This window comes from Dendronephthya gigantea, unplaced genomic scaffold (assembly GCF_004324835.1).
Source record: "Dendronephthya gigantea isolate DGI-Jeju-01 unplaced genomic scaffold, DenGig_1.0 000001F, whole genome shotgun sequence".
In the NCBI taxonomy this organism is placed as follows: domain Eukaryota; kingdom Metazoa; phylum Cnidaria; class Anthozoa; order Malacalcyonacea; family Nephtheidae; genus Dendronephthya; species Dendronephthya gigantea.
In genome coordinates this window covers 4,790,505-4,815,831 of record NW_021163011.1, presented here as the reverse complement: position 1 = coordinate 4,815,831, position 25,327 = coordinate 4,790,505, and the positions used below count along the sequence as shown (strand labels likewise).

The window sequence follows — 25,327 nt, the reverse complement described above, 5'->3', positions numbered from 1 at the left end:
ATGCAAACTTCTAACGATTTGAACAAAAGGTGAAAGAAGAAATCTGTAATAAATTATCTGGGGGGGGGGGCGTGGGGCGGTTGTACGAAGGCTGGATAGCGCTATCCAGCTTTTGAACAACCGGTTCATGCAATGCTCCAGGGCACCAGGCCAGCGGTTGAAAATAAAATTTTACTTAAAAAGAAAAGTTCACTTTACAAAATTTTCAGGACCGACTCTAAACACTTTTGTCTTTAGTCGTGAAATCGTAGAATTCGTAAGTAAAGTCGCAGAAGTTTTGCATAGTTTGCCAAATTATAAATAAATTCCACCATTTTTCATCAGTTTGGATGTGTCTGGTGTTCGTAACTTTGGTAATTGCAGACTCATACAACTCTTTTTTACAATATTTTTATAGTGTTCCCCGGTAAGCAGAGGCGTCAAAAGCAGTTTAGGACAGCGGGGGTGGAGTTTTAAAAAAGGGCACATATCGTGATTATAGCTTAGTAGCAGTAAAAGGCTCAGGGTTGCACCCGCTAAACCTCGTGAGCAAAGGCAGCTGCCCCTCCCAGTTAAGCATAAAAAATAATGGTTTAACTAATATGCAAAAGAGACTTTTTAAACGTTTTTTTCGAGTGAGTAAACTGATTAGAACTGCATAGAAATAACGCATTGAAGGCGACTGGTGGTTAGATCCCCCTCCCAACCCTGCGAACGAAATTTTATCATAATTGTAGTACTAGTACACTTACACATATACAAATAACCTGTTTTTAATACTCTTTATACGTCCAGTCATATTTAAATTATTACTCTATATAATTTGAGAAACATGGTAGTTAACGTCCTTATCTAACAATGTTTATATGCATTTTTGTAACAGCAAGTCATTATGATGATTCAAAGGGCGGTAGTTTATGAAAAGACAAGGCAATGCTAAGTCAATAAAGTATCTGGATTTCATCGAAGTCGACCTCAAACATAACAATAGTTTTCGTGTCGCCTTTCGTTGTTTAAATCATTTCTCGCAAGAACAATACAAGTCTATTTAATTGAGTAAATTTCTGACTTCTTTATGCATGAGACATAGGAAGTCAACATAACTCTGGCTTGCTGCTGTAAGTCCTTTGTCTTCAACAAGATAATGTTTGAACCACGGTTCCAGTTTATCGCGTTGTCTGACGATAGAAACCTGCAAATAAATCGTTATTAGTAACTAAACTATAAGTAATTTAATTATTTATACTCTATACAATGTTTCACAGAATTACTCCATACTCAAGCTTAATTTCCTGCTATACGTTGTAAACAAAATTTAAAAGGTAAAAATAATGTTAACCTTCATGTATCTATGTCGTTCCTCCTGGATTTGAGCGATAATTCCTCTTATTCGTCGTGACAAAGCTGTATCCAACTCAGGCAATGCCGTCTATAAGAAATTAAAACGTTTTACAACACCCTTTAACCTGACAATAAAATGTTAAGTTAATTAATAAGTAGTAGTTTAGTAAATAACTAGAATATAAAGAATATAGAGCAGTATGCTGAAAAATATGTTTCATAGCACTGTGTTACGACCTAATGTCTATATGTCTAATGTTTAGACAACTTTAGAATGTGTGTTCATACGCCAGCAGTCAAGCAGGGTTGTGAGTGAGAGTGACACGAAACACCAGACTTGGAAAAATAATGAAGAGAAGAAAGCAAAAGCAAAGATGATGCATGAAGTTCTTTTACACTGATACTATATTAAAGCAGACGAAACATACCATCTCAATATCAACATGACCAATGGTAGAAACACCAAACACTTGTTGAAGCCAGTCGGGATTTACATGTAGTCCGATCCACAAAAACAAGACTATGCTGTTTTCTAAATAACGACAAATTTATACGCACAAATTTAGCTTTTGAAAGAGTCTACACTAAGAAGTGGACTAGAGTCATAGAGAAACAACATAAACACAGCAAAAATAGCTTATGTATGATTTAACAGTTCCATACTGCATTTTGCAGAACTCACCAAGTAAATACACGCCATTTTCTTTGATTCTGTCTTCTGAGCAACGTATTTGAGGCGGAAGTGTCGTCTCATTCAAATTCACATCATGCTATCGAGAAACCACAATTCTGTTATACATTGAACAATGCAGGCTCGAGTTCTCGGAGTTGTCGAATGAGCAAAACCCCAAATCATGAATTTTCTGTTTGAGACATTATTTAACTAATAAGGATGATAGTCGCCAAAATTATGGCTATAAATGCCACAGTAAGTACTAACCACAGGAATAAGACGAGGATAGAAGTACGAAACCGTTGAAGCAATATCCATGCCAAGAACCGTTTGCATTAACCAGCTCCGGTCATCCGAACTCATCTCAGAACCTACACAAATATTAAATTTCCTTATACTATTTTGTTAACTCTTAATCTTACTCTTTTAAAGGCTCAGGACATAGTCCAATGTTTTGAAATGCCGAATATCTTTTTAATGTAGCGAATAGAGGTTGTTGACTTACTACAAAAATACTACATTACCTCCAATTAAAGCATCGCTCTTCAATACTGAATTACTGTAGAGAGGGAGCAGTTTCATACATTCTGGTAAGATTAACTGTAAAGCAAATCAGTAGATTAGTATATGCATGATAGCATTCATTACGAAAGAACCACTATACATGTTCTATTTTTCAAGGTGCGTTTCATGTGGGCATTGTCACTAGGTTTTTCACCACACAAAAAACCTTTCTCTTTGAAAAGGAGACTTTCGTCAGTGGAAGCCAGCCGTTGTAGCTCATCGAGAAACAGATGAAAAAGTATGTTGATTACCGCAAAGGGTTTGATAACAGTTAAGTCGATAATGAGCATGTCTAGTTTGCTGTATAGATGTAAATATGTATATAATATACACGCGTAAAAATCATCAACCTGTGCATTGTTTAAAATGCTTGCAAGGATGAACAATGTCAATATTATCCAATGCTGTTTATAAAAGGTGCAGCGCAGCGATATAATGATACAAGTCATGCAACCTGCTGTACAGCAGGCCCAATATTTTTGTTGTTCACGCTAGTGGATTAGTTTACCTGGCCAGCGGATGATGGCGCTGCACAGTGCTGTCTATAACAAGCAAGTATGGACGCCGCTTGACTGATTATGTTCTCCCGAATTGTTTTCGGAACAGAAGTTGTCGCTTCCTTGATTGCTATAAACATATGAGGATGATATCCATTAGGAGAAATCTCATTCCACTCGTTCAAACGCTTAAAAATGGGTTGTCTTGTCCTTCTAGAAATTTGCGGACTCATGCTAAATGTCGTGCATGCGCATACCGTGTTTAGCGACGTAATTCGTAAATGTATCCATTTCACAACATCTGAATAGATCAGTGAGTTGACTGCATGTAGATAGCGCAAGGTTGTGAATCCGTAGGCGTCTTTGACCATTCACACTTGTATACAGCAAGGCACACTGCGAAAGAATTTAATCAAAATTCAATACATCGATGAGAGACCTAAATGAGAACCCTCGTTCACGACGTTTCCCGAATAAGATGCAAAATTTATAAATAAATATAAATTGCATATCTATAAATATAAATAATATATAAACTGGCGATTTATTAAAACTTGGACATTTACACAAATGTTTCGCCTCCTATGTAAGCCGGAATAAATATCCTGCGGGAAAACCCCATGTTTCCACTTTATTTTAACGATATTTACCTGTAAGTAAGCGACGCTATCTTCTGGTAGTTTATCATCATGCCTGATTTCAATTACGACGGACTAAAACCAAGAAGAAGAAATTAATCTCAAGAATAAGTTCTAGTTTCAAAGGATATTTAGAGAAATTAATTATAACTTATTACCGTTTGTGAATTAACCAAAGCCAATTCAACATCGGTTGTATTATTCATGTTGAAATTACCATAGAACTCGCAAGGTCTAAGGCCTAAAAACAAGACAATAGTACATAAAAAGTGCGAAGCGGTGGAAGCGTTAATGCTGATAACAGTGCCAGTATCTACATGATGATGTGACATGGTCACTGACCGCAATATGAACCATGACACACATGCGTCTTGGCTACCTAAGGTATTGCAAACCGGCCATTTCAATACAACAGTACGTTACCTGTACTAGTCCTTAATCTCATGATCGTATCTAAGCCAACGTTACGCTCAATATTTTGAATCAAATCTTGCTTGAACTGTTCACCATGAGTACTTTCCTGTAAGAAAGGTGAATAAGACTTAGATCTATTTCAAAAACGAAGAAAATAAAACTAATACTGTATCTATAATTTCTTTGCATAAGAGAATCAAATTGAATTGCAGTGGTATTAGCTATAACAACATCGATATCAGACCTTGAAGAAGTTGTATCTGTACAGCTGTCCTCCGGTAAACGAGGTCAGCGCACCTACAGTCGCAACATCGATATAAGCATTTGGAAAAAGAAAGAGGTCAACAGCCACTCCAGATTCCACACAACTTTTGGCCAGTTTTTCGTAGAAATTCGTCTGGGGACACAGGATGGTCTAAGAATTGGAAAGTCAAGAAATTAATAAAACACTAATATTTAATTTTTGCCGTAAAGAAATCAACTACATTATTATGATAACCTATATATATTTAATTCCTTACGGCTCATACATATATAATCTTTGCATTGTTAGAAGAAAGCTTCTAATTCAGATATATAACAAGTTGTAACTGAACAAATAAACAAAATGAATTAAGAGAATCGCATAAGCCCACCTTTTCTTTTTCCGTCGCTAACACTTTTCTGTCTTCTCTGTTTTTCAATTTCCCAGGAGCTTCAGATATTGGCAATGAGGTATGAAATATCAACAACTTACCAGAAATTCCTGCAGACTGTGACAATGATGGATGGAGAAGAAAAAAGAGATTTATTTGTGTTCGCTTGTTGTAAAATCACACAACACAGGACATACACAATACCTTAAGGGCATCCAGTCCAGCCTGCACCACAGGAGCTAAAACAATCTCGGTCTCTCTCGTTTCCGCAAACATTATGGATATCTGCTCTATCAAACTTAAAAGGAGAATATTTTAACGCCTATACTCAGTATAAAAACAAACAAAAATCTACGTTCAGTTAAAACAGTTTCTAGTTTCGTGCTGACACTGTGTAGTTTCATATGTATGTCACTCCTATAAAGCTACATCCCTAAAAATGATCGCGGCTAATCTATTTGTAGCTGCATCTGATCTATACATACAGTACCTCTCAATCACTATCTTCGATTCTTTAGCATCAACCAAGAATCCATCGAGCAAAGGAACAAACACATCATTTACATCAGAGACGATCATCATCTGCGGTTGTGCCAAGTTTGACTACATGATAATGATAAAAATAATAAAAATATATTTGCTAAACAAACTATATACATATATATATTGTGGAAATTTATCCTTCTGTGTGTAGTTATGCTGACATGAAGTATTATTACCTTTACATTGTAGAAGTGCAACGTCGAGTTATATGTTACGAAGCCAACTTTGACAGACGAAGAGTTCTGGCCAGGCATTCTGGGAAAGGAGATATGCGTGAGTAAATATTAAACAGTAAATAACAGTACAAATACAAGTAAATACAACCCTAACTCTTGATGCATGTACTTATGAAGGATAACACTCTTTACAATAAAACAGAGTCGTCTTACTTTGGCAGCTTTTCTAACAAAGCTGGGATCTCTCTCATCAGTATCCTCAGCATTCCAGACTGGATACTCTGATAGGACGCCTCGATCATGAAAATGTATGCGGGTGGCTCTGGAGGTTTCTGATTCTACAAATACACATGCAGGCATAATTACTGGTTGATGGCGGACGATTTGAATATGGTTAAAGTGCTGCGCGAATATTAGCTACATTAGTTATTAACATTTTAACCGCGATCATGCAGGATCATGTGTATAGTGCATGATATTTCATCTTTTAGCACAATGAACCAAGGGATAAGGCAAATGTAGTTCAATTGAACTCCGGTCACTAATGAAAACGATGGGTTAGTATTTTCGACTGTAGCTCTGATATAGTGAGTATATGCATGAAATAAAAGCATTCCTAACCTTGCAGTAATCCGCCGTCGCTACATATTCGTATGAACCCAAGCAGAGTTCTGGACGTTGGTAAATATCAACTCGTAAACCCTGATGATCCAAATGCGAGAAATATTCTTGTGGCACTAAAATAATATGAGTAAAATACATGCTATGGAGCACAAACACATACTGTACTAAAGAGAAACAATAAATCTGACCACGAAGAGGGAAAATTAACTGATTCATATGCTCAAATATTTCAGATGCTTTGGAGGAATTCCACCAAGGTAACAATTAAGGTCTTTACTGTACTTTTCCTATCCTCTCAGATATTTCTCAAATCTTTTCTCCAACCAATCATCTACCATTATTCCACCGAATTCTATTATATTCTAGAGCAATATTTTTCATCTCACATAAATAGCGCAAGATTACCTTCAGAAGAGTAACTACATATATTACAAAGGAATCGTCTGCCGCCATCAATAAACTGCATGAAAGGATTCATGTAAGCCTTGCAACGGTTACATCTTACTGGACCATTTGCACCATGATCAACCAACTGTAATGGATTCTAAAATGTACAATTTAAAGTTGGTGTTGATGGAGCGTCTGTAGTTCTATACATAGGTCCAGCTTATCCTGTTTAGTCTAAACAGGCCTTAAGGAAATTAATTAATACGCCACATAAAATATAATTTTGATGAACATGCACAAACATAGACTGCAATAAAAACATTAAAATATACTACTTTATTACCTCTTCTCGTAAGGATTCAGCCAATGGTGTGATAGAGACAGCAAAAGGTACACCAGATGCCTTCAAAACATCTTGATTGTTTGGGATATTATACAAAGTAGAGCGCATGTATTGCGGACTACAATTACCTTGATAATTTAAAGTGCGTATTAGTCGATTGCAAAACGTTTAAAATGTTTAGTATAAGTTTGATAAATTCTACTTTTCCGTGCATGGATTTATTTTCTAAGCTTACTCTGAACCCCATGACACGCGAATGCGAAAGCAAAGCAATTTGGTAAGCTATCGACGTGATTTTACAAAACATATTCAGGTGTATTTCAGGTGCATGTACTTGCTAAAAATTTCGCTAACAACTAACCATCATCACGGATAACACATTTTGTCGTGATCAAAGGAGGAACTCTGCCTCGAACACTCGTAGTAAACGCAGTATCTTTGAAGTTGTCTTGATCGTCTTTCATAACTTGAATCTGAAAACATAATCATAAAATTTTAAAATGTGGGGAAAACGTTTGGCCACGTTAAATGTTATTAGGCGTTGTTATCCAAATAGCTACCATTCTTTCCGTTGCTTTATGTGTTGAATTTAAAATGCTTGCACACATGAGGAGTGTCCGTACATTGGAGAAAAGCATTTCTTATATCTCGACTTACTGGGCTGGGTATCTGATCAGGATCGATTCGTCTTGCTTGTTGCGTCATTGGTGAAGTCATCCCTACCCCACCTGTGGGAGAGGGTCTGACCTGACCTGGTGCTGGGCCATATCCGGTCATTGGTTGCGTAGGCTAGAGAGAGAGATTAGAGATCGTTATTAACCCTGACAATCTCGGACACAACTGTGAAAGTTTACCTAAGTCATAGGATCCTACAATAGATATTGGAACATGCCTGGATCTTTTCCAGGGCAATGCAAAAAATATATTGAATATATACAAATCCAAATTATTGTTTTATGAAAACAGTTATTTTTATTATCTAAGATCACAATGTTACATACGATCACAGAGCCAGATAAATAAAAAAATACAACGTACATACCTGGGTATTAGTATTGCCCATCATGGGTCCAGATAAATTGATTGGTGCTTGACCTGGCTGTTGATGGTAACTGGGATGAGCACCAGTACCAGGACCAGTTGTGACTCCTGGAGTAGTCATTGGGAATCTTTGTGTAGGTGGAAGAAGATTAGTGGAATGTGGAGGCATCCCTCTTGGCTGGCCTGGATGTGGGGGTCCACTCAATCCAACATTTGGACCTGAGATAGTAAAAAGTTTGTATATGTATGAAAGGTTTTGACATGTCTGTGTAATCATTTTGTCTCATTACTTAAGAAAATTTCTCATTTCTTTTTTTTAAATTTTCACATTATTTTCATTATTAAAAAAAGAAGGTTTTCAATATAATAGTAAGAAACAGGAACAGTATTGAAGCATCTTGTATGAGAGACAACATTTCTACAGACGAGTGTTGATCTTTAGCACAACGTCTGTTCAGCATTAGGTACACTATAATGAGGATTAAGAGAGCCACCACTGGGCTGGTAGGAATTGAAATATTTTCTAAACTTATATTTTCTCTGTGATTATATTAGCCTCTACCAATTATATTATTTATATACAAGGGTTATTTTATTTTACCATTTGGTATTCCCTGTGAATGAGCCCCAGGACCAGGGTACTGAAGTTGGCTTGATGTACCTGTGGTTGGTGGGGCAATCCCAGTAGCCATTCTTGGTGCAAACTGACGTAATGGAGATTGTTGATCACTTCTCATGTTTCCAGGCATTGGGCCTTGTGGTGGTAGCATGGTAGGCTGTTGTGGATGAACACCAGGCATACCTGGTACCATTGGTTGAGGCGGTTTATGAAGACCATCATTGATTTGAAGATTACTCATTGGCTGATTCAGCATCTATGTGAAATTGCAAAATGGACACTGTTAACTCTCCAATCACATTATCTAGTATATTCTATCAGTTATTGCCTCCAAACAAACACACAAGAAACATAATTTAACATTCATTAATCTATAACCTGTGGAATAACACCCGGGGGTCTAGACATATTTGGTGGTCTTTGTGGTTGCATCATAGGTTGCTGTGGATGTCCAGGCTGCTGATGTCGTGGTTGATTTAACATTGGTGGTTGCATTCCTGGGCCACCAGGTCCATCCTAAAATAAAAAACAGTAAAAACAAGAATTGTAGGTAAAATTTATCAACTCCAAAAAAATTTGCAATACATGTTATTAAATGTGTTCATGGATTTATTAGCCTTCAAAAGTTACAGGACATGACGTCAAATCAGGGATTGCAAATCAGTTTTCTTTTCTTTAAGTTTCACGAAATTCCCAATTTGACATCATGTCCGGTAACTTTAAAGGCTAATAAATGCATCAAGACAAATTTTTCAATAACAAAATGTATTGCAAAGTTTTTTAAAATACCTTAAACTTTTTATGTATTCAAAATCTGCAACCATGATATAGGCACTTGAAGTAGGTCAATAAGAAAAAGTGCAATGGAGTCCTATATAAAGTCAATACCAAATACTTTCGTATGACTATATTTCTTACTTTCATCTGTGGGGGTTGTTGAAATTGGCCAGGTCCTGGTGGTCCCCCAGCTTGGTGCTGAGCACCTTGTCCCTGATACGAATGGCCATCTCCATTCACCATACCAGACTGTGGATAGAAATATGGTGGTCGACTACCCTGTCCTTGCATTGGTGGTGCACTAAGATGAGATCATGATTCATGACTATGTTACAATAAGCTTTAAATACCATAGTTTTAGATTTGTATACATTTATTTAATACTAAAACAACAATTATAATCAATTAAAATGAACCTGAACGCCATTTTGTATTATGGTATCGACTTTCAGTCCCTTGATCGGCGACGTTATTTCAAAGCTTTCTAGCTTTATCCACACCCCAAAAACCAATATAAATGTAAAGTGAATCTATGTGAAATAGAGGAAAAAATTCTATTTTCCGTAACACGTGAAAATGCTCAGTAATTTTATGAAATACGTAGTTTGAAAGAGTCACAAATGCCACGTAGTTATAGCGGCCATTGTTACCAATCTCCCGGATGTCTTCTTCGTTTTTCGTTTTTTTTTCATTAGAGAGACCGCTGGTGCTCCGCAGGCACAGTTCCATTTCGGATTTTCTATGACGTGTATGATAGTCCAGGTTTTGCTTGGCTATGATAGATAGCCCAGGTTAGGTCTGAACCGACTGACCTAAAGAGTAAAGATTACCTAAGTGTGGTAAAGAATTGTCGTGCAAGCGCCGAGCGGTAAAGCTCATAAGCATTGGGGTCGCCGGGAATGTTTTTGGTGGAGTGAATTCTATGAAGGTCCCGGAAATCGGAATAAATCAGAAAGTCCATCCGGATAATTTTGAATTTTACTTTCTAACTTTATACCAGATACCTTTCGATACTTGATTTTGTCCACACTATTACCGTTTAACAGTCCACATCACTTTAAAATACGTGTTCAAAAGTCCACACAAATGAAATTTATAAAAATACATCCGCAGACCCATCCCCAACTTCGTACTCAGGGTAATTTCGCTGTACCTATACTATAGGCGGTTTGCAATTACCACAATCTTGATTGATTTTTCAGAAAAGCAGAAGTAAACTTTATATAATCAACCAAGAAGTTTCTAATAGTGGAAAATTAATTTCAAGACCATGAAATGATAAAAAACAATCACTTGAACCAATCAAAACCATACATAACAAGTGATAAATTCATTTTTTCTATACATTTGTAGATTCTGGACACGAAATTATTAACGACTCCGCAAACAGGTGAGCGGATTCAGTGAACTTAATTTCGATTATCTAGACGCAGACGAGGACTTCCAAGAATATTTAAATGAGCATTTGCTACAAAATCTTGTTTTTTAAAACACACCACGAGGGTATAAGATGTAATGTAACGTTGATAGCCGAGCTGTTCCACCTTGACTGAAACTAACCAACAAAGGCAATGTTGTCGAACTACAAGCACCATTCAGAGACTATTAAGCAGACCAGAAATTCCTATTTCTCTAAACAGCGAACTGAGGAAAACACGTCTAAACAAGTACCAAACTAGTTCTACCTGGCAAAGTGACCACCACCAAGCGCTAGACCATGCCGAAATGGACCAACCAATACAGTTAACCTTCAATTTTATAACTGCTAGTCTTGGGTTGGAAAAGTTTCCCCACAGGAGGAAGAAAATTGAAATTATTGTAAAAAGAGGATAATCTATAACACACCAATGACCATCGACGATTTTAAAATAAAAGCGGTTTGCAGTATGACACCCTTTTATACGGGATTTGTAAGATCAAATACTACAGCTAGTGTCTTTTATGTGCACGGAAGTACTTTTTAACTTAATTCTCTTTAAAGAGCTATATAGTACACAAATTCTCGACAAATTATTCTTTCTTTTGTTATATTTGAGTTAGTTGATGCCAAATATGAGCAGGAAATATATCCTCAATTTTCTGGACCAACAAACTGAACGGTGTAGATATCCAAGTGAGAATCTAAAAGGAAAAACTTTTTAACGTTTTACATAAAAGAACTGCACCTTACAACCCAACACTATAATATAGAAATGATAGGAGACATGCGAACATATGCGCAAAATCTTATATCACAATGATACAAAAAATATGCATATCTATTTTCTATTATCAAAAAGGTACTCTAAAATATAATTTTAATATTAGTTACCGCTTTCGATGCTGATGCCATGGAATGTGGAAACTGATGCGTAAGAAGAGCCAGTAATGCATTAAACGAGCATAGTCCAGCGGTAAAAAGCACGAAGAATGGCAACTCTCTTTTAGGATAAACTGACACTATATGGTGAGCTGAAAGATATAGCGTAAATGCAGTGTTATATTTTCGTATGAGTCTTTGGATATTTATCATTATTATTATTATGATTATTATTACCCGGCAATAATTCTTTATCAGCAGCCTCAGTACAAGCCGGATAAGGATGAAATAAATGACCTTTTTCCATAGGATAAGGTAAGAGACGGAAAGCTGTGGTATAACAATAAAACATGTTAAAACATAAACTAAACAAAATATGGTAAAATATTTTTTGGCGTGGAACTACTTGCTGAAGTGGATACATTAATAAAGGTTAATATAAAGAACTTGAGCTTTTATTCAAAGGCTCAAATTTCTACTTACTTCCTTCCCAGGTACAATGAAGAAGATTAAGAGCACCGTCCACTCTCTTCCAATGTGCAAGATGAAAAAAAGAATACGCAAGAGCCTCACTATCTCCTCGTTTTAAAATATGTTCTGGCGGAAGGACTAGACTTTTCTGTTCCAACAAATACTAGATAAGATTGGAAACAAATAGTTACTAATTTACACTCTCCGCTACCACTACCAGATTAACGTGCAAATATGTCTGTTTTCACTGTATAAAGTTTCACTGCGGGCGTCTATACGGACATGCACACTTTTAAAATTATTCGTTAATTTAGACCTAGTGTTAGTATTGTTGTTTTCCGTCCTAAGCTACGAATGAATTATAACGATACCTCGGTCTTAATGTGCCTAAAATTTTGTAGTTCATCTTAAGAGAACGACAAGCTGATTCGTCATAAAATTATTCATCATTAAACAACTTATTCATCGTAAAATTACCTTCGGCACATGAGGATTGAATTCTACCGCCCGGTGAATAGCTTCCACTGCTGCCATTTCTGTGGGACTTAGTCCCCGCTTAGCTGCAACCTCAGGAGAGAATCTATAAAACAAAGGACACAAATGAAATATAATCGATATATATACATACCATAAATGCACGCTCACAACCAATAAATCACATTTACAACTTACTTTTCTGCTACTACTCTTGCTTTAAGTAATGCAGCTGTATAACATATTGTTGCAGACTTAGGTAAGGTAATATCTATTAAAAGAAAAATAACAACGTTATACAGAGATGGTAAAACAAAGAGCAGTAAACCTGCTCGCCAATGTATCATAACCATTCATCCTACCATAAATCGTAATTATATCTCACCGTCATATTTTGCTAGAACTTGCTGAAAAAAGGGAAAGTAAGATACTGTGTAAGGTTTTGCAACTGCATGATCTAGCATTACAGTTACTTAATAATTCAAACTGAAGGTTAAGATTGAAGTTTAGGTGGGAACATCGTTCTTAGGGACATAGTCAGGTGAATTATACAAAAATCGTCAGCTAAAAACAGAGTAGAGTGATGAAATGACAAGCACACTGTGTATGCCTAAAACTCCCTTCAAAACGTCATAAATATAACCAACTACGATAATGGTTGCGCAATCATCAAAATAGTCGGAATAAAAATTTTAAAAAATTATATAAACGTCGAAATATTACAATGATATCACATTTTACCTGCACTTCAGTATATGCTTGCATTTCTAACAAAGCTTCGATAAGGTTTTCGTGAATATTAAGAACGCTCATAGATGGAAATTCTTTCATTAACTGTAAATGAACATTAAATATAATTATTATAATGAGCGATTGCGCTGATACAAAATCAGTAATCGCTATATGATTTAGCAATAATTTATTCTGATGATTTTTTCGTATATTATAATCATTATACATATCATAAAATACATTATTTTCATTTAAATTCTTACCTCTTTCATTAATTTCACGGCCTCTTTAACACGACCTAGTTTTCTTGCACACATCGCCAAACGTCTCTTAATATAAGCACAAGTATTCGTATCTCGACCTACAATTACAAACACACACAGTGTTTAGCACAAGCTTCGATGTTTCTAACCAAAGAAAAATTGAACAACCAAAATAAACCTTTTGTATCTTACAAAAATATTTACAACTACAAGCGTTATCCAAGCACTTTTAATGATTCTAGGGGCAAGGTCCCTGGAAGATTTTGTTAGTTCAGCATCTTGGAAGCATCTTGGCTAATTAGCGAATGTGTTATTGGCCCAAACTTAATTCACCTATCAATCCACAGAACTTTGGTTCGCAATTTGATTGCAAAGTTTTATTATCGGTGGGGGGTATCTATCACGAGCTACACTACAGTAGGCACTGGACGAAATGGAATGTATGTTATAAGCTGCACATAAGTTTGTCTGGTCGCATATATTTTTTCATTTTATAGGAACTTCCTGCCATCTATACCAAGGGATGCAAGTTTCAATTTGAATGTGACGCGTGACACTGTTTGACAACAACAACTTACTATGGATTGGATCATCTTTTACTGGATAAAATTTAGTTTTAATACAGCCCTCAATTGTTTTAAGAGCTTGTTTTAAGAACGACTCCGCCTAGAAAAACACAAAAGACACTATATTATATGTACATTGGTATATGGATTTATATCTCCCACTGACACTGTATTTAGTCAGAATCTGTAGGATACTAGAATTCATCAAGAGACATTTTATCAAGATTTCCCACCTGCAAAATTGTTGTCGCTTCTTCCTCGGCTAATAATATGTACGCGGAAGCACAGCTACACATAAGAGAAGAGAAAGTCAAGAATGAGCGTGATAAAACCAGAATCTCATCAAAATATGAATAGTATACTTAACATAACATACTTTACATCCTGTTGTAATGCGTTATGGGCTATTTCTATTCTCTTCTCCGCACTTCTTTCCCTCCAAGCTGAGAACATGACTTCAAAGAGAACATATGATATCAAGTTTTCAACACCTCTAATTTACCAAGCAATTGGCAACTGCAGGCTCAGGGAACGAATTGAAGTCAGTCCTATAGTTTTCGTCTGCGTCATAGGCAAATATCACCGGATTCACTATCTAGCCTTACTGAACCGGTCTAAAACTTTATAACCACAATTACATCAAACCAGGTTTTTTTAGGTTCTGGTAACGGGCGTTTAACGAAACCTTGTAGTCGTACTAGACTCCATAGTGCTAAACAAGCTAAGACTCCCTGATATTTCATACAAGCTACAGTTTACGATAACAGACCAAGAACTCGACGAATTCTTGACTAATTCGCTGAATCACAAAAAAAACCAAACATACTTGTATCAGAGGGCACACCATTCGACTCATCTCCTTCACAAGTGAAGAATTTCTGTAGACATAAAAAATCGTAACTGATGGAAATTTATTTAGAAAGTATTTCCCTTGAAACAGTCAAACTCGTTCCCAGGGTTTTCCATGCATGATCGTAGTGCTAGTAATGAGACATGAATTTCAACTTAATCCTGGCCAGAAAACCATCTTGACTGTGGCTTATGTAGATGAAATATGATAAACCCGATAAGCTAGGAAAAGGTTCAGCCAGCATTCAAACAGACATCGTTGTGGAATGAATTACTTACATGTATCTTACAACACTAGAAAATTACTAGGAGATTTTAACATTGCTAAAAACTATACCTGGTGATCCTGAGATGAAAGATTCATGTCATAAAATGTCAAGGGTTCTTTACCAGTTACCCAAGTATATCTAAAAAACCCACCATTTTCATTAAAATACAATTCATATACACATTACAGCTGTTTTTCCAGCAAAACATTGAAATGCTTTGAAAAGCATTATATAATAACTGCAAAATATGACAATAATAGATGATATTATATACCTTTGATATTCTGCTCCACGGAACAGATTCATTGGGTTTCTCCACACCTTACATTCTAAAGTCAAAGTCAAATATTGTTTAGTGCTGCCTTTATAATAATATTAAGGACTGTTGATCTTGACCATTGCTTTGATTTTGGGCAATATTTTCTTCTTTTGAGAGATGCAAATGAACAAATTTTGTGAGTGCCCTGATGTAAAGTCTCTTTAAATGTATATTTGTAATTAGCAAAAGAAAAGTAGCAGCAGTGGACCATCTTATAATGAAGGAGGAAAGGGAAAGAGAGTGTGTACTATTCTGAGCAACATTTAATTGAAGGGCTTCCTTTAAAAACTAATATTAGGAGAAATGTTCACTGTTGTCAGTGTTAAAAGAGAACCATTTTATTTGCTCTAAAATTCAGGGATATGGGAAGGCCTGTATGACACCCCCAGGGAGTCAAATGATCACTTGAGGATATCAAATAAAAACATGGTAAACTGACCTGCTATGCTTTGATGAGAATGTGATGAACCATCACTCCCACTCAACCATGGTCCTAAATGATTCACTGATATTTGCTCAATAAATGAGGTCCCATATCGTTTAAAATACCACAATTCAAATATCTAAAAAACAAATAAAATCAAGTAACTTGCTTTACCAATTATTGTTTTAGTAAATTTGGGCAGAACAATACAGTATATAACTTTCATAGCTTACCAAAATAACACCAGAAATAAATGATGAAGTAGCAGTAAGTGCCACATAAAACTTGGGAGTCAGAGCATGAAGAAAGCTTGTTGCTAAATATATTAATATCTTCAATAAGCAATAATAATTATTCTATTGAAATACAATTTCATGTGAAAGGAGCTGTTAATATTCTATATTCTAGACTGACCAGATAAAATTGGACCAAGTGAATCAAAACAAATTAAAGTGGAATATTGTCAACATGCTGTTCTGAAAAACATGGATTACCATAAAGGTACAGTATGTAAACAATAAGAAGTTTGTCCAACACATATTTGGACAAAATAATCTGGTCATAACCATAAGTAAAATGATATATACAGCAGTTCCAATTAATTGGTGCTGCATCTTCATTTTAGCTATATCTTTATTTGCATAAATATTTTTACTTTTAGCTTGTGATGGTCTAAGGTTATGGACAAGGATAAGAATATCAATCAATCTTAATTTAGCAGCTTAATTTAACTAAAACCATATAATTATATACAAAATGCTATATTTATAACGTTTATACTAGCAAAGCTGTTAAACTAATTAAATATTTGCTTCACAGAGCACATTCAAATTTATCCTAAAGAAATACAGGTTTAAAGTTGGGCAATTTGATAAAAGGAGGAGTTCACTACAGAGCAAAAATATATGTTAAATAAGATGATTATACTGGTGTGAACAGAAGCACGTTTTTACCAATACCACTCGTTCTAATCATTTTATGCACATTTACTATATTTCTTTATGCAGTAACCAGTACGATGTTCAACACTAATAAATATTCCAACTGTCTTTATAATTTGTACCCTAAATGACACAAATCAGTCTAATATATGTACAGTAGATTGAGAAGACATTGAATAGATTATACTTTATATTGTACCTAGACACGCATTTTCCCTTAATTTCAGAGGGTTCCTCAGAATATAGAGCAAGAAGATCATTGTTAAAAACCATACTCCCCAAAGATATGTCCATGACCAACCAATCCATGTCTTAACTTTTTTAATTTCTTTCTGATTACCATCTTTTGACTCTCCGTTGACGGCCATATTGACTGTCTTTATGCTTTGTACGTCATCTCACCCTAGTCTCTGCGCGCCATTGTGCAAGTGTGCATTGTGCTCATTGAGATGAATAAACCAGTGGAATAAATTAAACCATCAAAAAAGTTACCATTCAACAAAAAAATTATCGAAAGGGTTTATTCCTTAGGTGGGACTCTTTACATGATCCCACTTATCCTACCTTTATTAAACACGAAGAAGGAAATAAATAAAGCTACTGAAATTCTAGTTTCCAGCCTGTTCTTACTCCTTATTTCCACTTTACAAGATTAATCACAAGCAACAAACACAAGAGGTGTTTGCAGATATGATTGACGCAAACTTCGTACTTTACTGATCAACTCTTTCACACTTACGTTTTACAAGAAAACATAATTCAATATTCACGTTTTACTACCCCGTATAATTTCACTAAAAGTATTCCTGAAGTTTAACCGCAGATCATGCCACTCTCAGAGCTAACATATACACAGACGTTACATGATGTGTTCCAACCCGGAAACATGCAGTAAATTGCTGAAAATTACAATATTGAATATGGAAACTCGAACACCATCCGCGAACGTGGCTGTTCAGAAGTTTGTAAAGATTGGAAAACTGTCACTTCTTATATAAAAAGGCCAAATAAATCTTCCAACACGTGAGAAAACGTCACATTTTCGAAACTCACTGCTAGAAATTTCATAGCTTGTAAACAGAGACATTTGAAGACAAATTAGACTAAAATCAATTGAGAAGAATAGTCTGTTTGGTTGTAAATAATTTTGGTGAGCGGTGACCCATCATTTGGTTAGTTTTAAATAGCTTATTTATTCTTATTTATTTATACAAGCGGCCATGGAGCAGCGGCTTCATTTTCCACCCTCTTTATTATGCCATCGCAATCTTTAGTAACATCCTTCCTTCCAACTCTCATCTATATTACTGTCATTAGAATTTGGCGAAGATGCTTTCCGCCTATAAACCAAACAGAAAACGGATCATGCTCAATGTTTTTTCTGGGAAACTAGGGTTTAAGTTGATATTACAATCATTCAAGATATTGAAAACCCTATTGAATGCAGTTATCTATACCACAGACAATTTCTGCTCCAAAATTAGTATATGAAAACGAGTTGCTTTCCATAAGAAAGGTTTACAGCTATCTGAATGGACTAGAGTATAATATTTACCTTGCAACCACACCCTTGCCGTTTGATGGTGTGGCTAGTTTCGAGCGTCGAGCAACAACATTTCCTTGTGGTTGTTGAAGATTTTGAACTTTACCTTTTGGTCTAAGCTGCGTTCTGTTTGCGATTCCTTCGTCTGATCTGCGAGATTTTACACCCACAGTATCCGTTGGAACTTGGGGTAAACTCCTTCGTTGGACCGCTACAATCGAGATGATGTCAGGTGATTAATTAAAGTACATTCACATCGCTCATATATTCATAGGCAGATATTGAGCACATGTTTGCACATACGTGGTGCGTCATCGAGAAGATCTTCCATGCTGCCCCGGCTTCCAGCTGATCTTCGTGAGGTAACTGTTAAAACAAACACAAACATTTTTTGCTAGTGATATTATATAATAATATAATATATTTTGACCAACATATCGGTCATTTGTTTCTCGATTGGTATCTATTATCCACCAGGGCCGCCCAGAGGGGGGGGGACAAAGGGGGAAATTTGCCCCGGGACCCAGGGCTGCGAGGGCCCCAAAATGCTACAGGAATAAAATTAAACTATTGTTGGAAGTATCTAGTTCTCTTTCAGAAAGATCTCTTTTAGAGGGCTCAATTTGGAGTGGAAATTATGCACAACTCAAATTCAAGCAAGGGAAAGTTGAGAAAAATGTATAGGTGAGTTGTGTATAAATTTCCACTCGGAATTAAGAACTCTAAACCTTTATCTAACTTTTATTATATAGATTCCCAAACTTTTCAATAGTAATGTGTTGTAGAATTTTTCGGACGAACGGTCCGAACGAAAGACGCCCCAAATTTTTAGCATAATATGGCTACTATTTTTAACTGAATTTCTTAATGAAAAACTAAAATATTTTACGATTCAATGAAGCAAACCTACTTCCTGATGTAGCGGCTGGAGTTCTTGGTTGAAGTTTGTTTCTTCTGTCGGGACTTGGTGAAACTGAACGGCGAGCTGCTGGTACAGAAAAAGAACAAGTTAAGCTGAGTTCCCGTTTCCATGGCGTCTTTATTTATGAATTGACAACAAAGCTTATGCAACCAGAAAAATGTTTTTGTGAGCAACACATATGTCATTATTACCTGTTGAGTCAGTTTTAGATTTTTGTTTGTTCATCTGACTGATTGGTCCTGAATACCACAGCTGTTTTGATAAACCTTCGGAAGATGGTTTAGGCAAAGCAAGTGCTGAACGTTTCACAATTGGACCTACGCAGAGTGCATAATATACATTGTTAGGCAACATATTTGGTATTTAGGAAGGGACAATATTTAGCAGGGCCCGAAGATGAATTAGGGAGACAGAGCTTTGTTGTACCACGAGGAAATCCGGCGTTCCCACACGTCGTTGACTTGCATGTTGTACGTGTTGTGCTTAAAAGTTTTAGGTACAATTATGTTGTGGTCAAGGCAGACCCACGTTATAATTTTACTCAGAGGTTTTATTGACGTAGTATTTGATGTGGAACCGTTACATTAACAAGCACAATCTTGGTCACATTCTTGTACCATGAACAAAATGCATCGTACGCATTATACTGCATGCTACGGGATAAACGTATTGCATCTACACGATATTCATACTTTTATCGTTTATATCATCTGCATCATAATCATCTTGACTGCTTTGGGAGCTCGTATCCAGAGTACCGGCTGTCATGTCATCATCTTAAATAAAATATGAATTAGACATCGTAATGAGTGGGTATAGTTTCTTGAGTACAGTAAAAGACTTTCTTTCAGTAAAAAACTCAGGTCTTTACTTTCTCATCGTGCAACACATCCAAACGTCATCAATAATACTACAAGTGATACGGAATAGTGCTACAAAAAGTTACAGAATTCAGGATATCATATTTGCAGCAAACCTGTGAGCTGTTTTCTACGAGCCCGAGGTTGTAAACGTAAGCCTGGTGATGTGTTCACTCCTTGTCTTTCTGATAATTCATTTAATTGAGGAGATGTTTTCGTATTTTTAGGTACAGCTGATCGTTGTAGAATAGGGCCTAGGGAGAAAATGGTTTTAGATTTTCATGGTGGTTCCAATGATGGGTTTCAAATTGATTCGCGATGCACAGATTATAAGATCTCTCGATCGTATTATGCTAGTTTAAAAATTACGAGTCCTATAGGATTGTCATATATTAACATGTGAAAACGATCGCTGACAGATACATTTTTATTCTTCACTGATGTAGAAACCTGACATTGTTACAACATTCCTTTCACTATAAACACGAGTTTTTGAACTTAATCATAAAATACCTTGCGGTACATCATTTAAGATATCCGACTGAGACACATTCTTAGGTAGTTGTAATTCATCATTTTTCGGGCTCTCTTTTCGAACGGCCGATCTTCTTAGAATAGGACCTGCGTCAAATTGAATGGAAGTTTAATAAATGTACATTTTCCATGTTAAAAGTACATACAAGAATATGTTATTCGCCGACGTTACTACTGAGGATAAAAAGTCACAGATAAAAAAAACGTTGTTCATTTTTGTGTAAACTTCAACGTTCATCGAACCCATTTCAGTGTTTATATAAAGTTTTTTTAACGACCAGCCTCTAAAGCCCGTTTTCCACTAGCGATATTTTTCGCGCGAAGCGACATTTTACTTTTGTTTCAGAGCTCTCAACTGCAACCATCTGGAACAAATTGCTCAAATACAAAGGAATAAAGTCGCTTCGCGCGAAAAATATCGCTAGTGGAAAACCGGCTTTAAGTTTAACTAGCATCACCATAATTCAATGAGCTGATTTGACTTAATTCTCAAAATAATCTCATTAAAAACTTGAAGTTGAAGGTTCGCGTAAGAATAGACGAATTGCTTTAATTAGAGATTGCACCCATGCTTAGTGTCTCAAAAGTCGATAACGAGTGAAGATTTTAAATTCTTTGTTGAGTCCACATTACGAAAACGATAACAGATGCGATCACACAGTTCTGACAACTGTAATCACCATTCACCTTGCGTTTCATCATTCATATCGTCAGACTGAGAGATATTTGATGGTTCACTTTTAGGCGGGCTGTTTTTACTAAGAGCTGATCTTCGCAAGATTGGGCCTATAAAAAGCACGAGTGAACTAATTTTGTGACAATAAAACGCATAGTTTACTGACGATCCTACGGCAGACATGCGCTCTGAACACAATAAACTGTAAAAATTTTATTCTAAAAAAATGTTCCTGGAGAGTCATAGGCTGAGGATTTCAAGCAGAATGGATCTTCACAAATTCACGAATCTCTTCACCCTGTATGTAACAGTAGATGATACTGACTGCAGGAGATTTCTAATAACCAACCTTTCGGCTCATCGTCAATATTTTCTGACTGGGATAAATTTGGAGTTGGTTTGGCTGCACTACCAAGTCCAGAACGTCGTAATATTGGACCTACAGAACGGATAGAAACAGATAAACATTTAATCCGTAGCCTGCAATACGATCCGGTTATTTTCAAAATGCTCTGGCTGTTTCCGAGTGTAAAAACTTTAGTGAATTTTTGAATATTCAAAAAATTCACGAGAAAGCGATACACCTCACTGGAGACTACAATGTGGAATAACATGTATCTTATATTCCTCACTAGGAGCAAACAAACCTTGTGGTTCATCATCTAAATCCTCTGACAGGGACATACTTGTGTTGTCTTGAGGATTAGTACTAGAATTGTCCTTATTACCAAGTGCTGAACGTCGTAAAATAGGACCTATGTACAGTATAAATAATTGCCAAGAAAGCAATTCAGTTATAATAAATAAATAATAGTAATTTATTCTGTTAACTGAGTCTGAAGTATGTTTAAAACAGACCTGTTGGAATATCATCCATTTCATCCATACTACCATATGCACTGCTATCAAGTTGACTATTATCATGCATATAGTCATCAGCTGTTATTTCTATATATAAAAAATATTGTATACAGTGCTGTGGATGATATATGACATACTAGACAACCAGTTTGATATATCAACATAATGCAACAATTCTAAAGAAACTACTAATAGAATATTACATGAATATTATTACATGTGTATAATTTTTTTTTAAGGAATTTTAAAATCAAGAAAAATAAATTAGCAGACCTCATGTATCAATGTTTTATGAATTGCTTACAATTTTTATAAGGAGTTGAAAATGCTTCCTCAAAAGATCTTTAAAATACCCTTTCCTAAATTTCACATGATTCCATTGTGATAAATGTCTACAGCTACGCAAGTGATACAGAGAGTGCACCCTCAGAAACAAACAGTGTGAGCTTCTCGTAAACCTCTCTCTGCATAAGAAGTGGGCAGAGTCATGGGTACCTTTGCTCCCTTGATAAAATATAGCCAAGGTAATTATAATAGTGGAAACTTACTTTTTGGAGTCTTAGCAGTTGGTTGGAAAAATAATGAATTCTTTGGTGCATTTGTTGACATAACTCTATCATGTTGACTCTGTGTAACTCTAACCTTGGATATTTCTGATAATTTTTGGTAAAAACATAGAATAAGTTGTTGACATAAACATTTATGTATGCAATGTTAATGTTTTGGCTTGTTCAAACTTATCTGACCTTACCAGTTACAAGTCTCAGTGGCATAGCCAGCTTGATGATTTTGTCCAGCTATGTCAATTTCCAGTTAATATTATTATTTACAGCAGGATAAATGGTCAGACTGGCTATGCCACTGACTAGTCTTAGTTAATGTTGCCAAGTCCAGCTGATAAAAAAACTAGAGGTTGTTGGTTCAATGCCTTGATGTTTCCAATTAGTAGACCATATCATAGGTTTAGAAATTCAAACCTGGAAATGCATACTCACTTGTTTTTTAATACTATGATTCTAATGTAGCAAGTATTACAAACCTTGTTGTGTCTCAATGTCATCCAGTTTATCAATTAAGTTGCCTCTGACATCATCTAATCCACTAACACTTGATGTTTTAGTCCACTTCAAGGAAGGGATTGACTTTTGTGCGGGAGTTGCTGGTCTTACAGGTGATTCATACAACCTATGTTAAACGAAAATATTGCTCTATTTTTAAAACTACAAGGTTGTGTTTAGTATAATCTTCCAGCATCAATATATTAGAAAAACTACATATACTGGTATCAATAGTATACTGAAATTTTCCCACAATTAGTTGTACTCAATTGACACCCAAATTTTCTGTCAATAAAAACTAGCCAAATAATATAATTGTTGCCTGCCTATTATTCAATCTATTGTTTTATGTGCACTCAAGCAAATTCTGAAGAATAATGTGCTGATGGTGCAGTTCATATGTTCATTGTTTGTTATTAGACATTTGTACATGCGTTTATCCAATCACATGTACTATGATAAGAACCATATACAACTAATCTGGTCCAATCAAAACAAGGAAGAGAACATATAACATATAATATCACCTAGATAACCTTTGTAGGGTGCCAAGGATTTGGGGCAAATTCTGTAGTGTGTATTTTGAGGACTAATCCCTATGATGCAACTACGAGCTATTATGCAACAGATACGTGCCTAAAATTCGGCAATATAGTTTTACTATATGTGTACAGTATTATTATGTGTTGTACAGTTTAATAACTATAAACTTATATGGACAAGATTGTAATAATATTAATACCAGCTGTCCTCCAAGTCATCGGAGGAATCATTCAAATTTATAAGTGCAACTTCCTCTAATTCTACGCTGTCTCTCTTTGGTAATGTGATTATGGCTGTCCCGTTTTGACTGGAGCTATTTCGAAGTAGTTCATTCTGTTTTTCCAATCTTTTCACCATGTCCTGAAGCTTTCGAACCTCCTGTTCGGCAGAAGCCTTGAGATCCATTGGAGGTACATCAAATGCTTCCTCCATGTTCTTTTGATTTCTCAATTCATATTGAGTGCTCAGTGTTGAAAATACTGTATTAAGTTTTTAAAACTTAATATAGATATGGCTTCTGAAGTTCTTCTTTGAATCATTGAGGGTGTCAAGTGTTTTGCAATGGGAATTCATGAACCTTAGGTGTGATTTCAGGTACCTTGGGGATATTGTGGGATAACGGTTTAAACAAGGAAATATGAGGATAAATGTAGCTATTCACCATTTCACCATTGATATAATATATGTATGCTTTTGGTGGGTTTATCACGTATTGTTTTCATAGTGATTTGAGTGGGGTCAACCTTAATTGCTTCGACCCTTATGCTGAACAGCAGTGAGCAAATGATACGAAATTGTGTACATAATTTTGCTACGAAGCGCCAAAGCCAGCACAAACAATGAACAATTAATTCACTCCAATCACTGTGCTTCTATTTTTTGTGTCTCGATTTCGACATGAACCCCACTGGAATTATGACGTCACATGAAACCCAAGAATTCACGAAGCCGCTGGCTCAATGAAACTCTTTGTCAGCGAAAATCAAACGCGCGCGCGCAAAATGTTAATTAACTACGTCAACAATACTGCCTGTTCACTTATCGATTTTTTTCGAGAGGTTCACATTTCGCAAAGTTCGTTCGTTGCAAATTATTTTCTAAAGCGATTATTTAATCAAATTTATATTGGGAATATCGAGTAAATATGTAAGTATTGGTGCTAATATTGATCCAGTCCAAAATTATGTATTATAATGTTATGGTTTATGTGTTAGGTTTTTTATGTATCTTTGGGGCGCGAGGTTATCTGGATTGACAATAGACTAGTTTTCACCCAGGCAAGCAAGGCCATCCAAATAGTCCAAAAAAGTCACCGCATCTAGAATTGGCAAATTAAAATTGTAGACTTGCAAAACTTTATTGTAGGTAATGAAAAATACGGACAATTTTGTATACTTTTGCGAAAGTTGTTTGGAAGTTTGAAGCTAAAACTAGCACCAATTTCCGAACTTATTAAAGACTCAATTCTAAGC

General features: G+C 35.8%; 3 protein-coding genes across 4 annotated transcripts; all 3 read right to left on the bottom strand.

Moving 5' to 3' along the window:
* Positions 1 to 751: 751 nt before the first annotated feature.
* Positions 752 to 9,895, bottom strand: LOC114526473 (protein transport protein Sec24C-like). Of its 2 annotated transcripts, none has more exons than XM_028548087.1 (27): positions 9,668 to 9,895; positions 9,393 to 9,552; positions 8,853 to 8,990; positions 8,457 to 8,730; positions 7,857 to 8,074; positions 7,472 to 7,603; positions 7,176 to 7,287; positions 6,815 to 6,942; positions 6,490 to 6,628; positions 6,082 to 6,197; positions 5,674 to 5,798; positions 5,461 to 5,539; positions 5,232 to 5,344; positions 4,946 to 5,039; positions 4,742 to 4,858; positions 4,351 to 4,521; positions 4,116 to 4,212; positions 3,851 to 3,933; positions 3,705 to 3,767; positions 3,312 to 3,450; positions 3,066 to 3,184; positions 2,518 to 2,593; positions 2,261 to 2,364; positions 2,003 to 2,090; positions 1,749 to 1,852; positions 1,319 to 1,408; positions 752 to 1,171 (listed from the first exon to the last, which is right to left on the bottom strand). In XM_028548087.1, exons 1-27 carry the CDS (start codon positions 9,676 to 9,678, stop codon positions 1,028 to 1,030), a joined length of 3,234 nt encoding a protein of 1,077 aa, XP_028403888.1. In that variant the 5' UTR covers positions 9,679 to 9,895; the 3' UTR covers positions 752 to 1,027. The 2 variants fall into 2 exon arrangements, with proteins under 2 accessions (XP_028403888.1, XP_028403896.1); XM_028548095.1 differs by having other exon boundaries at positions 8,517 to 8,730.
* An 800-nt stretch (positions 9,896 to 10,695) lies between these two features.
* On the bottom strand, positions 10,696 to 17,227 carry LOC114525881 (protein ST7 homolog). The gene is made up of 18 exons (XM_028547346.1): positions 17,058 to 17,227; positions 16,151 to 16,233; positions 15,933 to 16,056; positions 15,449 to 15,503; positions 15,243 to 15,312; positions 14,883 to 14,934; positions 14,433 to 14,511; positions 14,290 to 14,344; positions 14,069 to 14,156; positions 13,491 to 13,588; positions 13,237 to 13,329; positions 12,881 to 12,902; positions 12,694 to 12,766; positions 12,499 to 12,601; positions 12,034 to 12,184; positions 11,788 to 11,880; positions 11,563 to 11,702; positions 10,696 to 11,372 (listed from the first exon to the last, which is right to left on the bottom strand). The coding sequence occupies exons 1-18, from the start codon at positions 17,224 to 17,226 to the stop codon at positions 11,277 to 11,279; spliced, it is 1,644 nt and encodes a 547-aa protein (XP_028403147.1). The 5' UTR covers position 17,227; the 3' UTR covers positions 10,696 to 11,276.
* Positions 17,228 to 17,477: 250 nt separating this feature from the next.
* On the bottom strand, positions 17,478 to 24,393 carry LOC114530245 (SLAIN motif-containing protein 2-like). The gene is made up of 15 exons (XM_028551840.1): positions 24,055 to 24,393; positions 23,294 to 23,439; positions 22,803 to 22,907; positions 22,252 to 22,341; positions 22,041 to 22,148; positions 21,743 to 21,832; positions 21,405 to 21,503; positions 20,697 to 20,804; positions 20,300 to 20,437; positions 20,016 to 20,099; positions 19,515 to 19,640; positions 19,312 to 19,389; positions 18,705 to 18,767; positions 18,414 to 18,612; positions 17,478 to 18,198 (listed from the first exon to the last, which is right to left on the bottom strand). The coding sequence occupies exons 1-15, from the start codon at positions 24,285 to 24,287 to the stop codon at positions 18,129 to 18,131; spliced, it is 1,737 nt and encodes a 578-aa protein (XP_028407641.1). The 5' UTR covers positions 24,288 to 24,393; the 3' UTR covers positions 17,478 to 18,128.
* Positions 24,394 to 25,327: the final 934 nt, after the last annotated feature.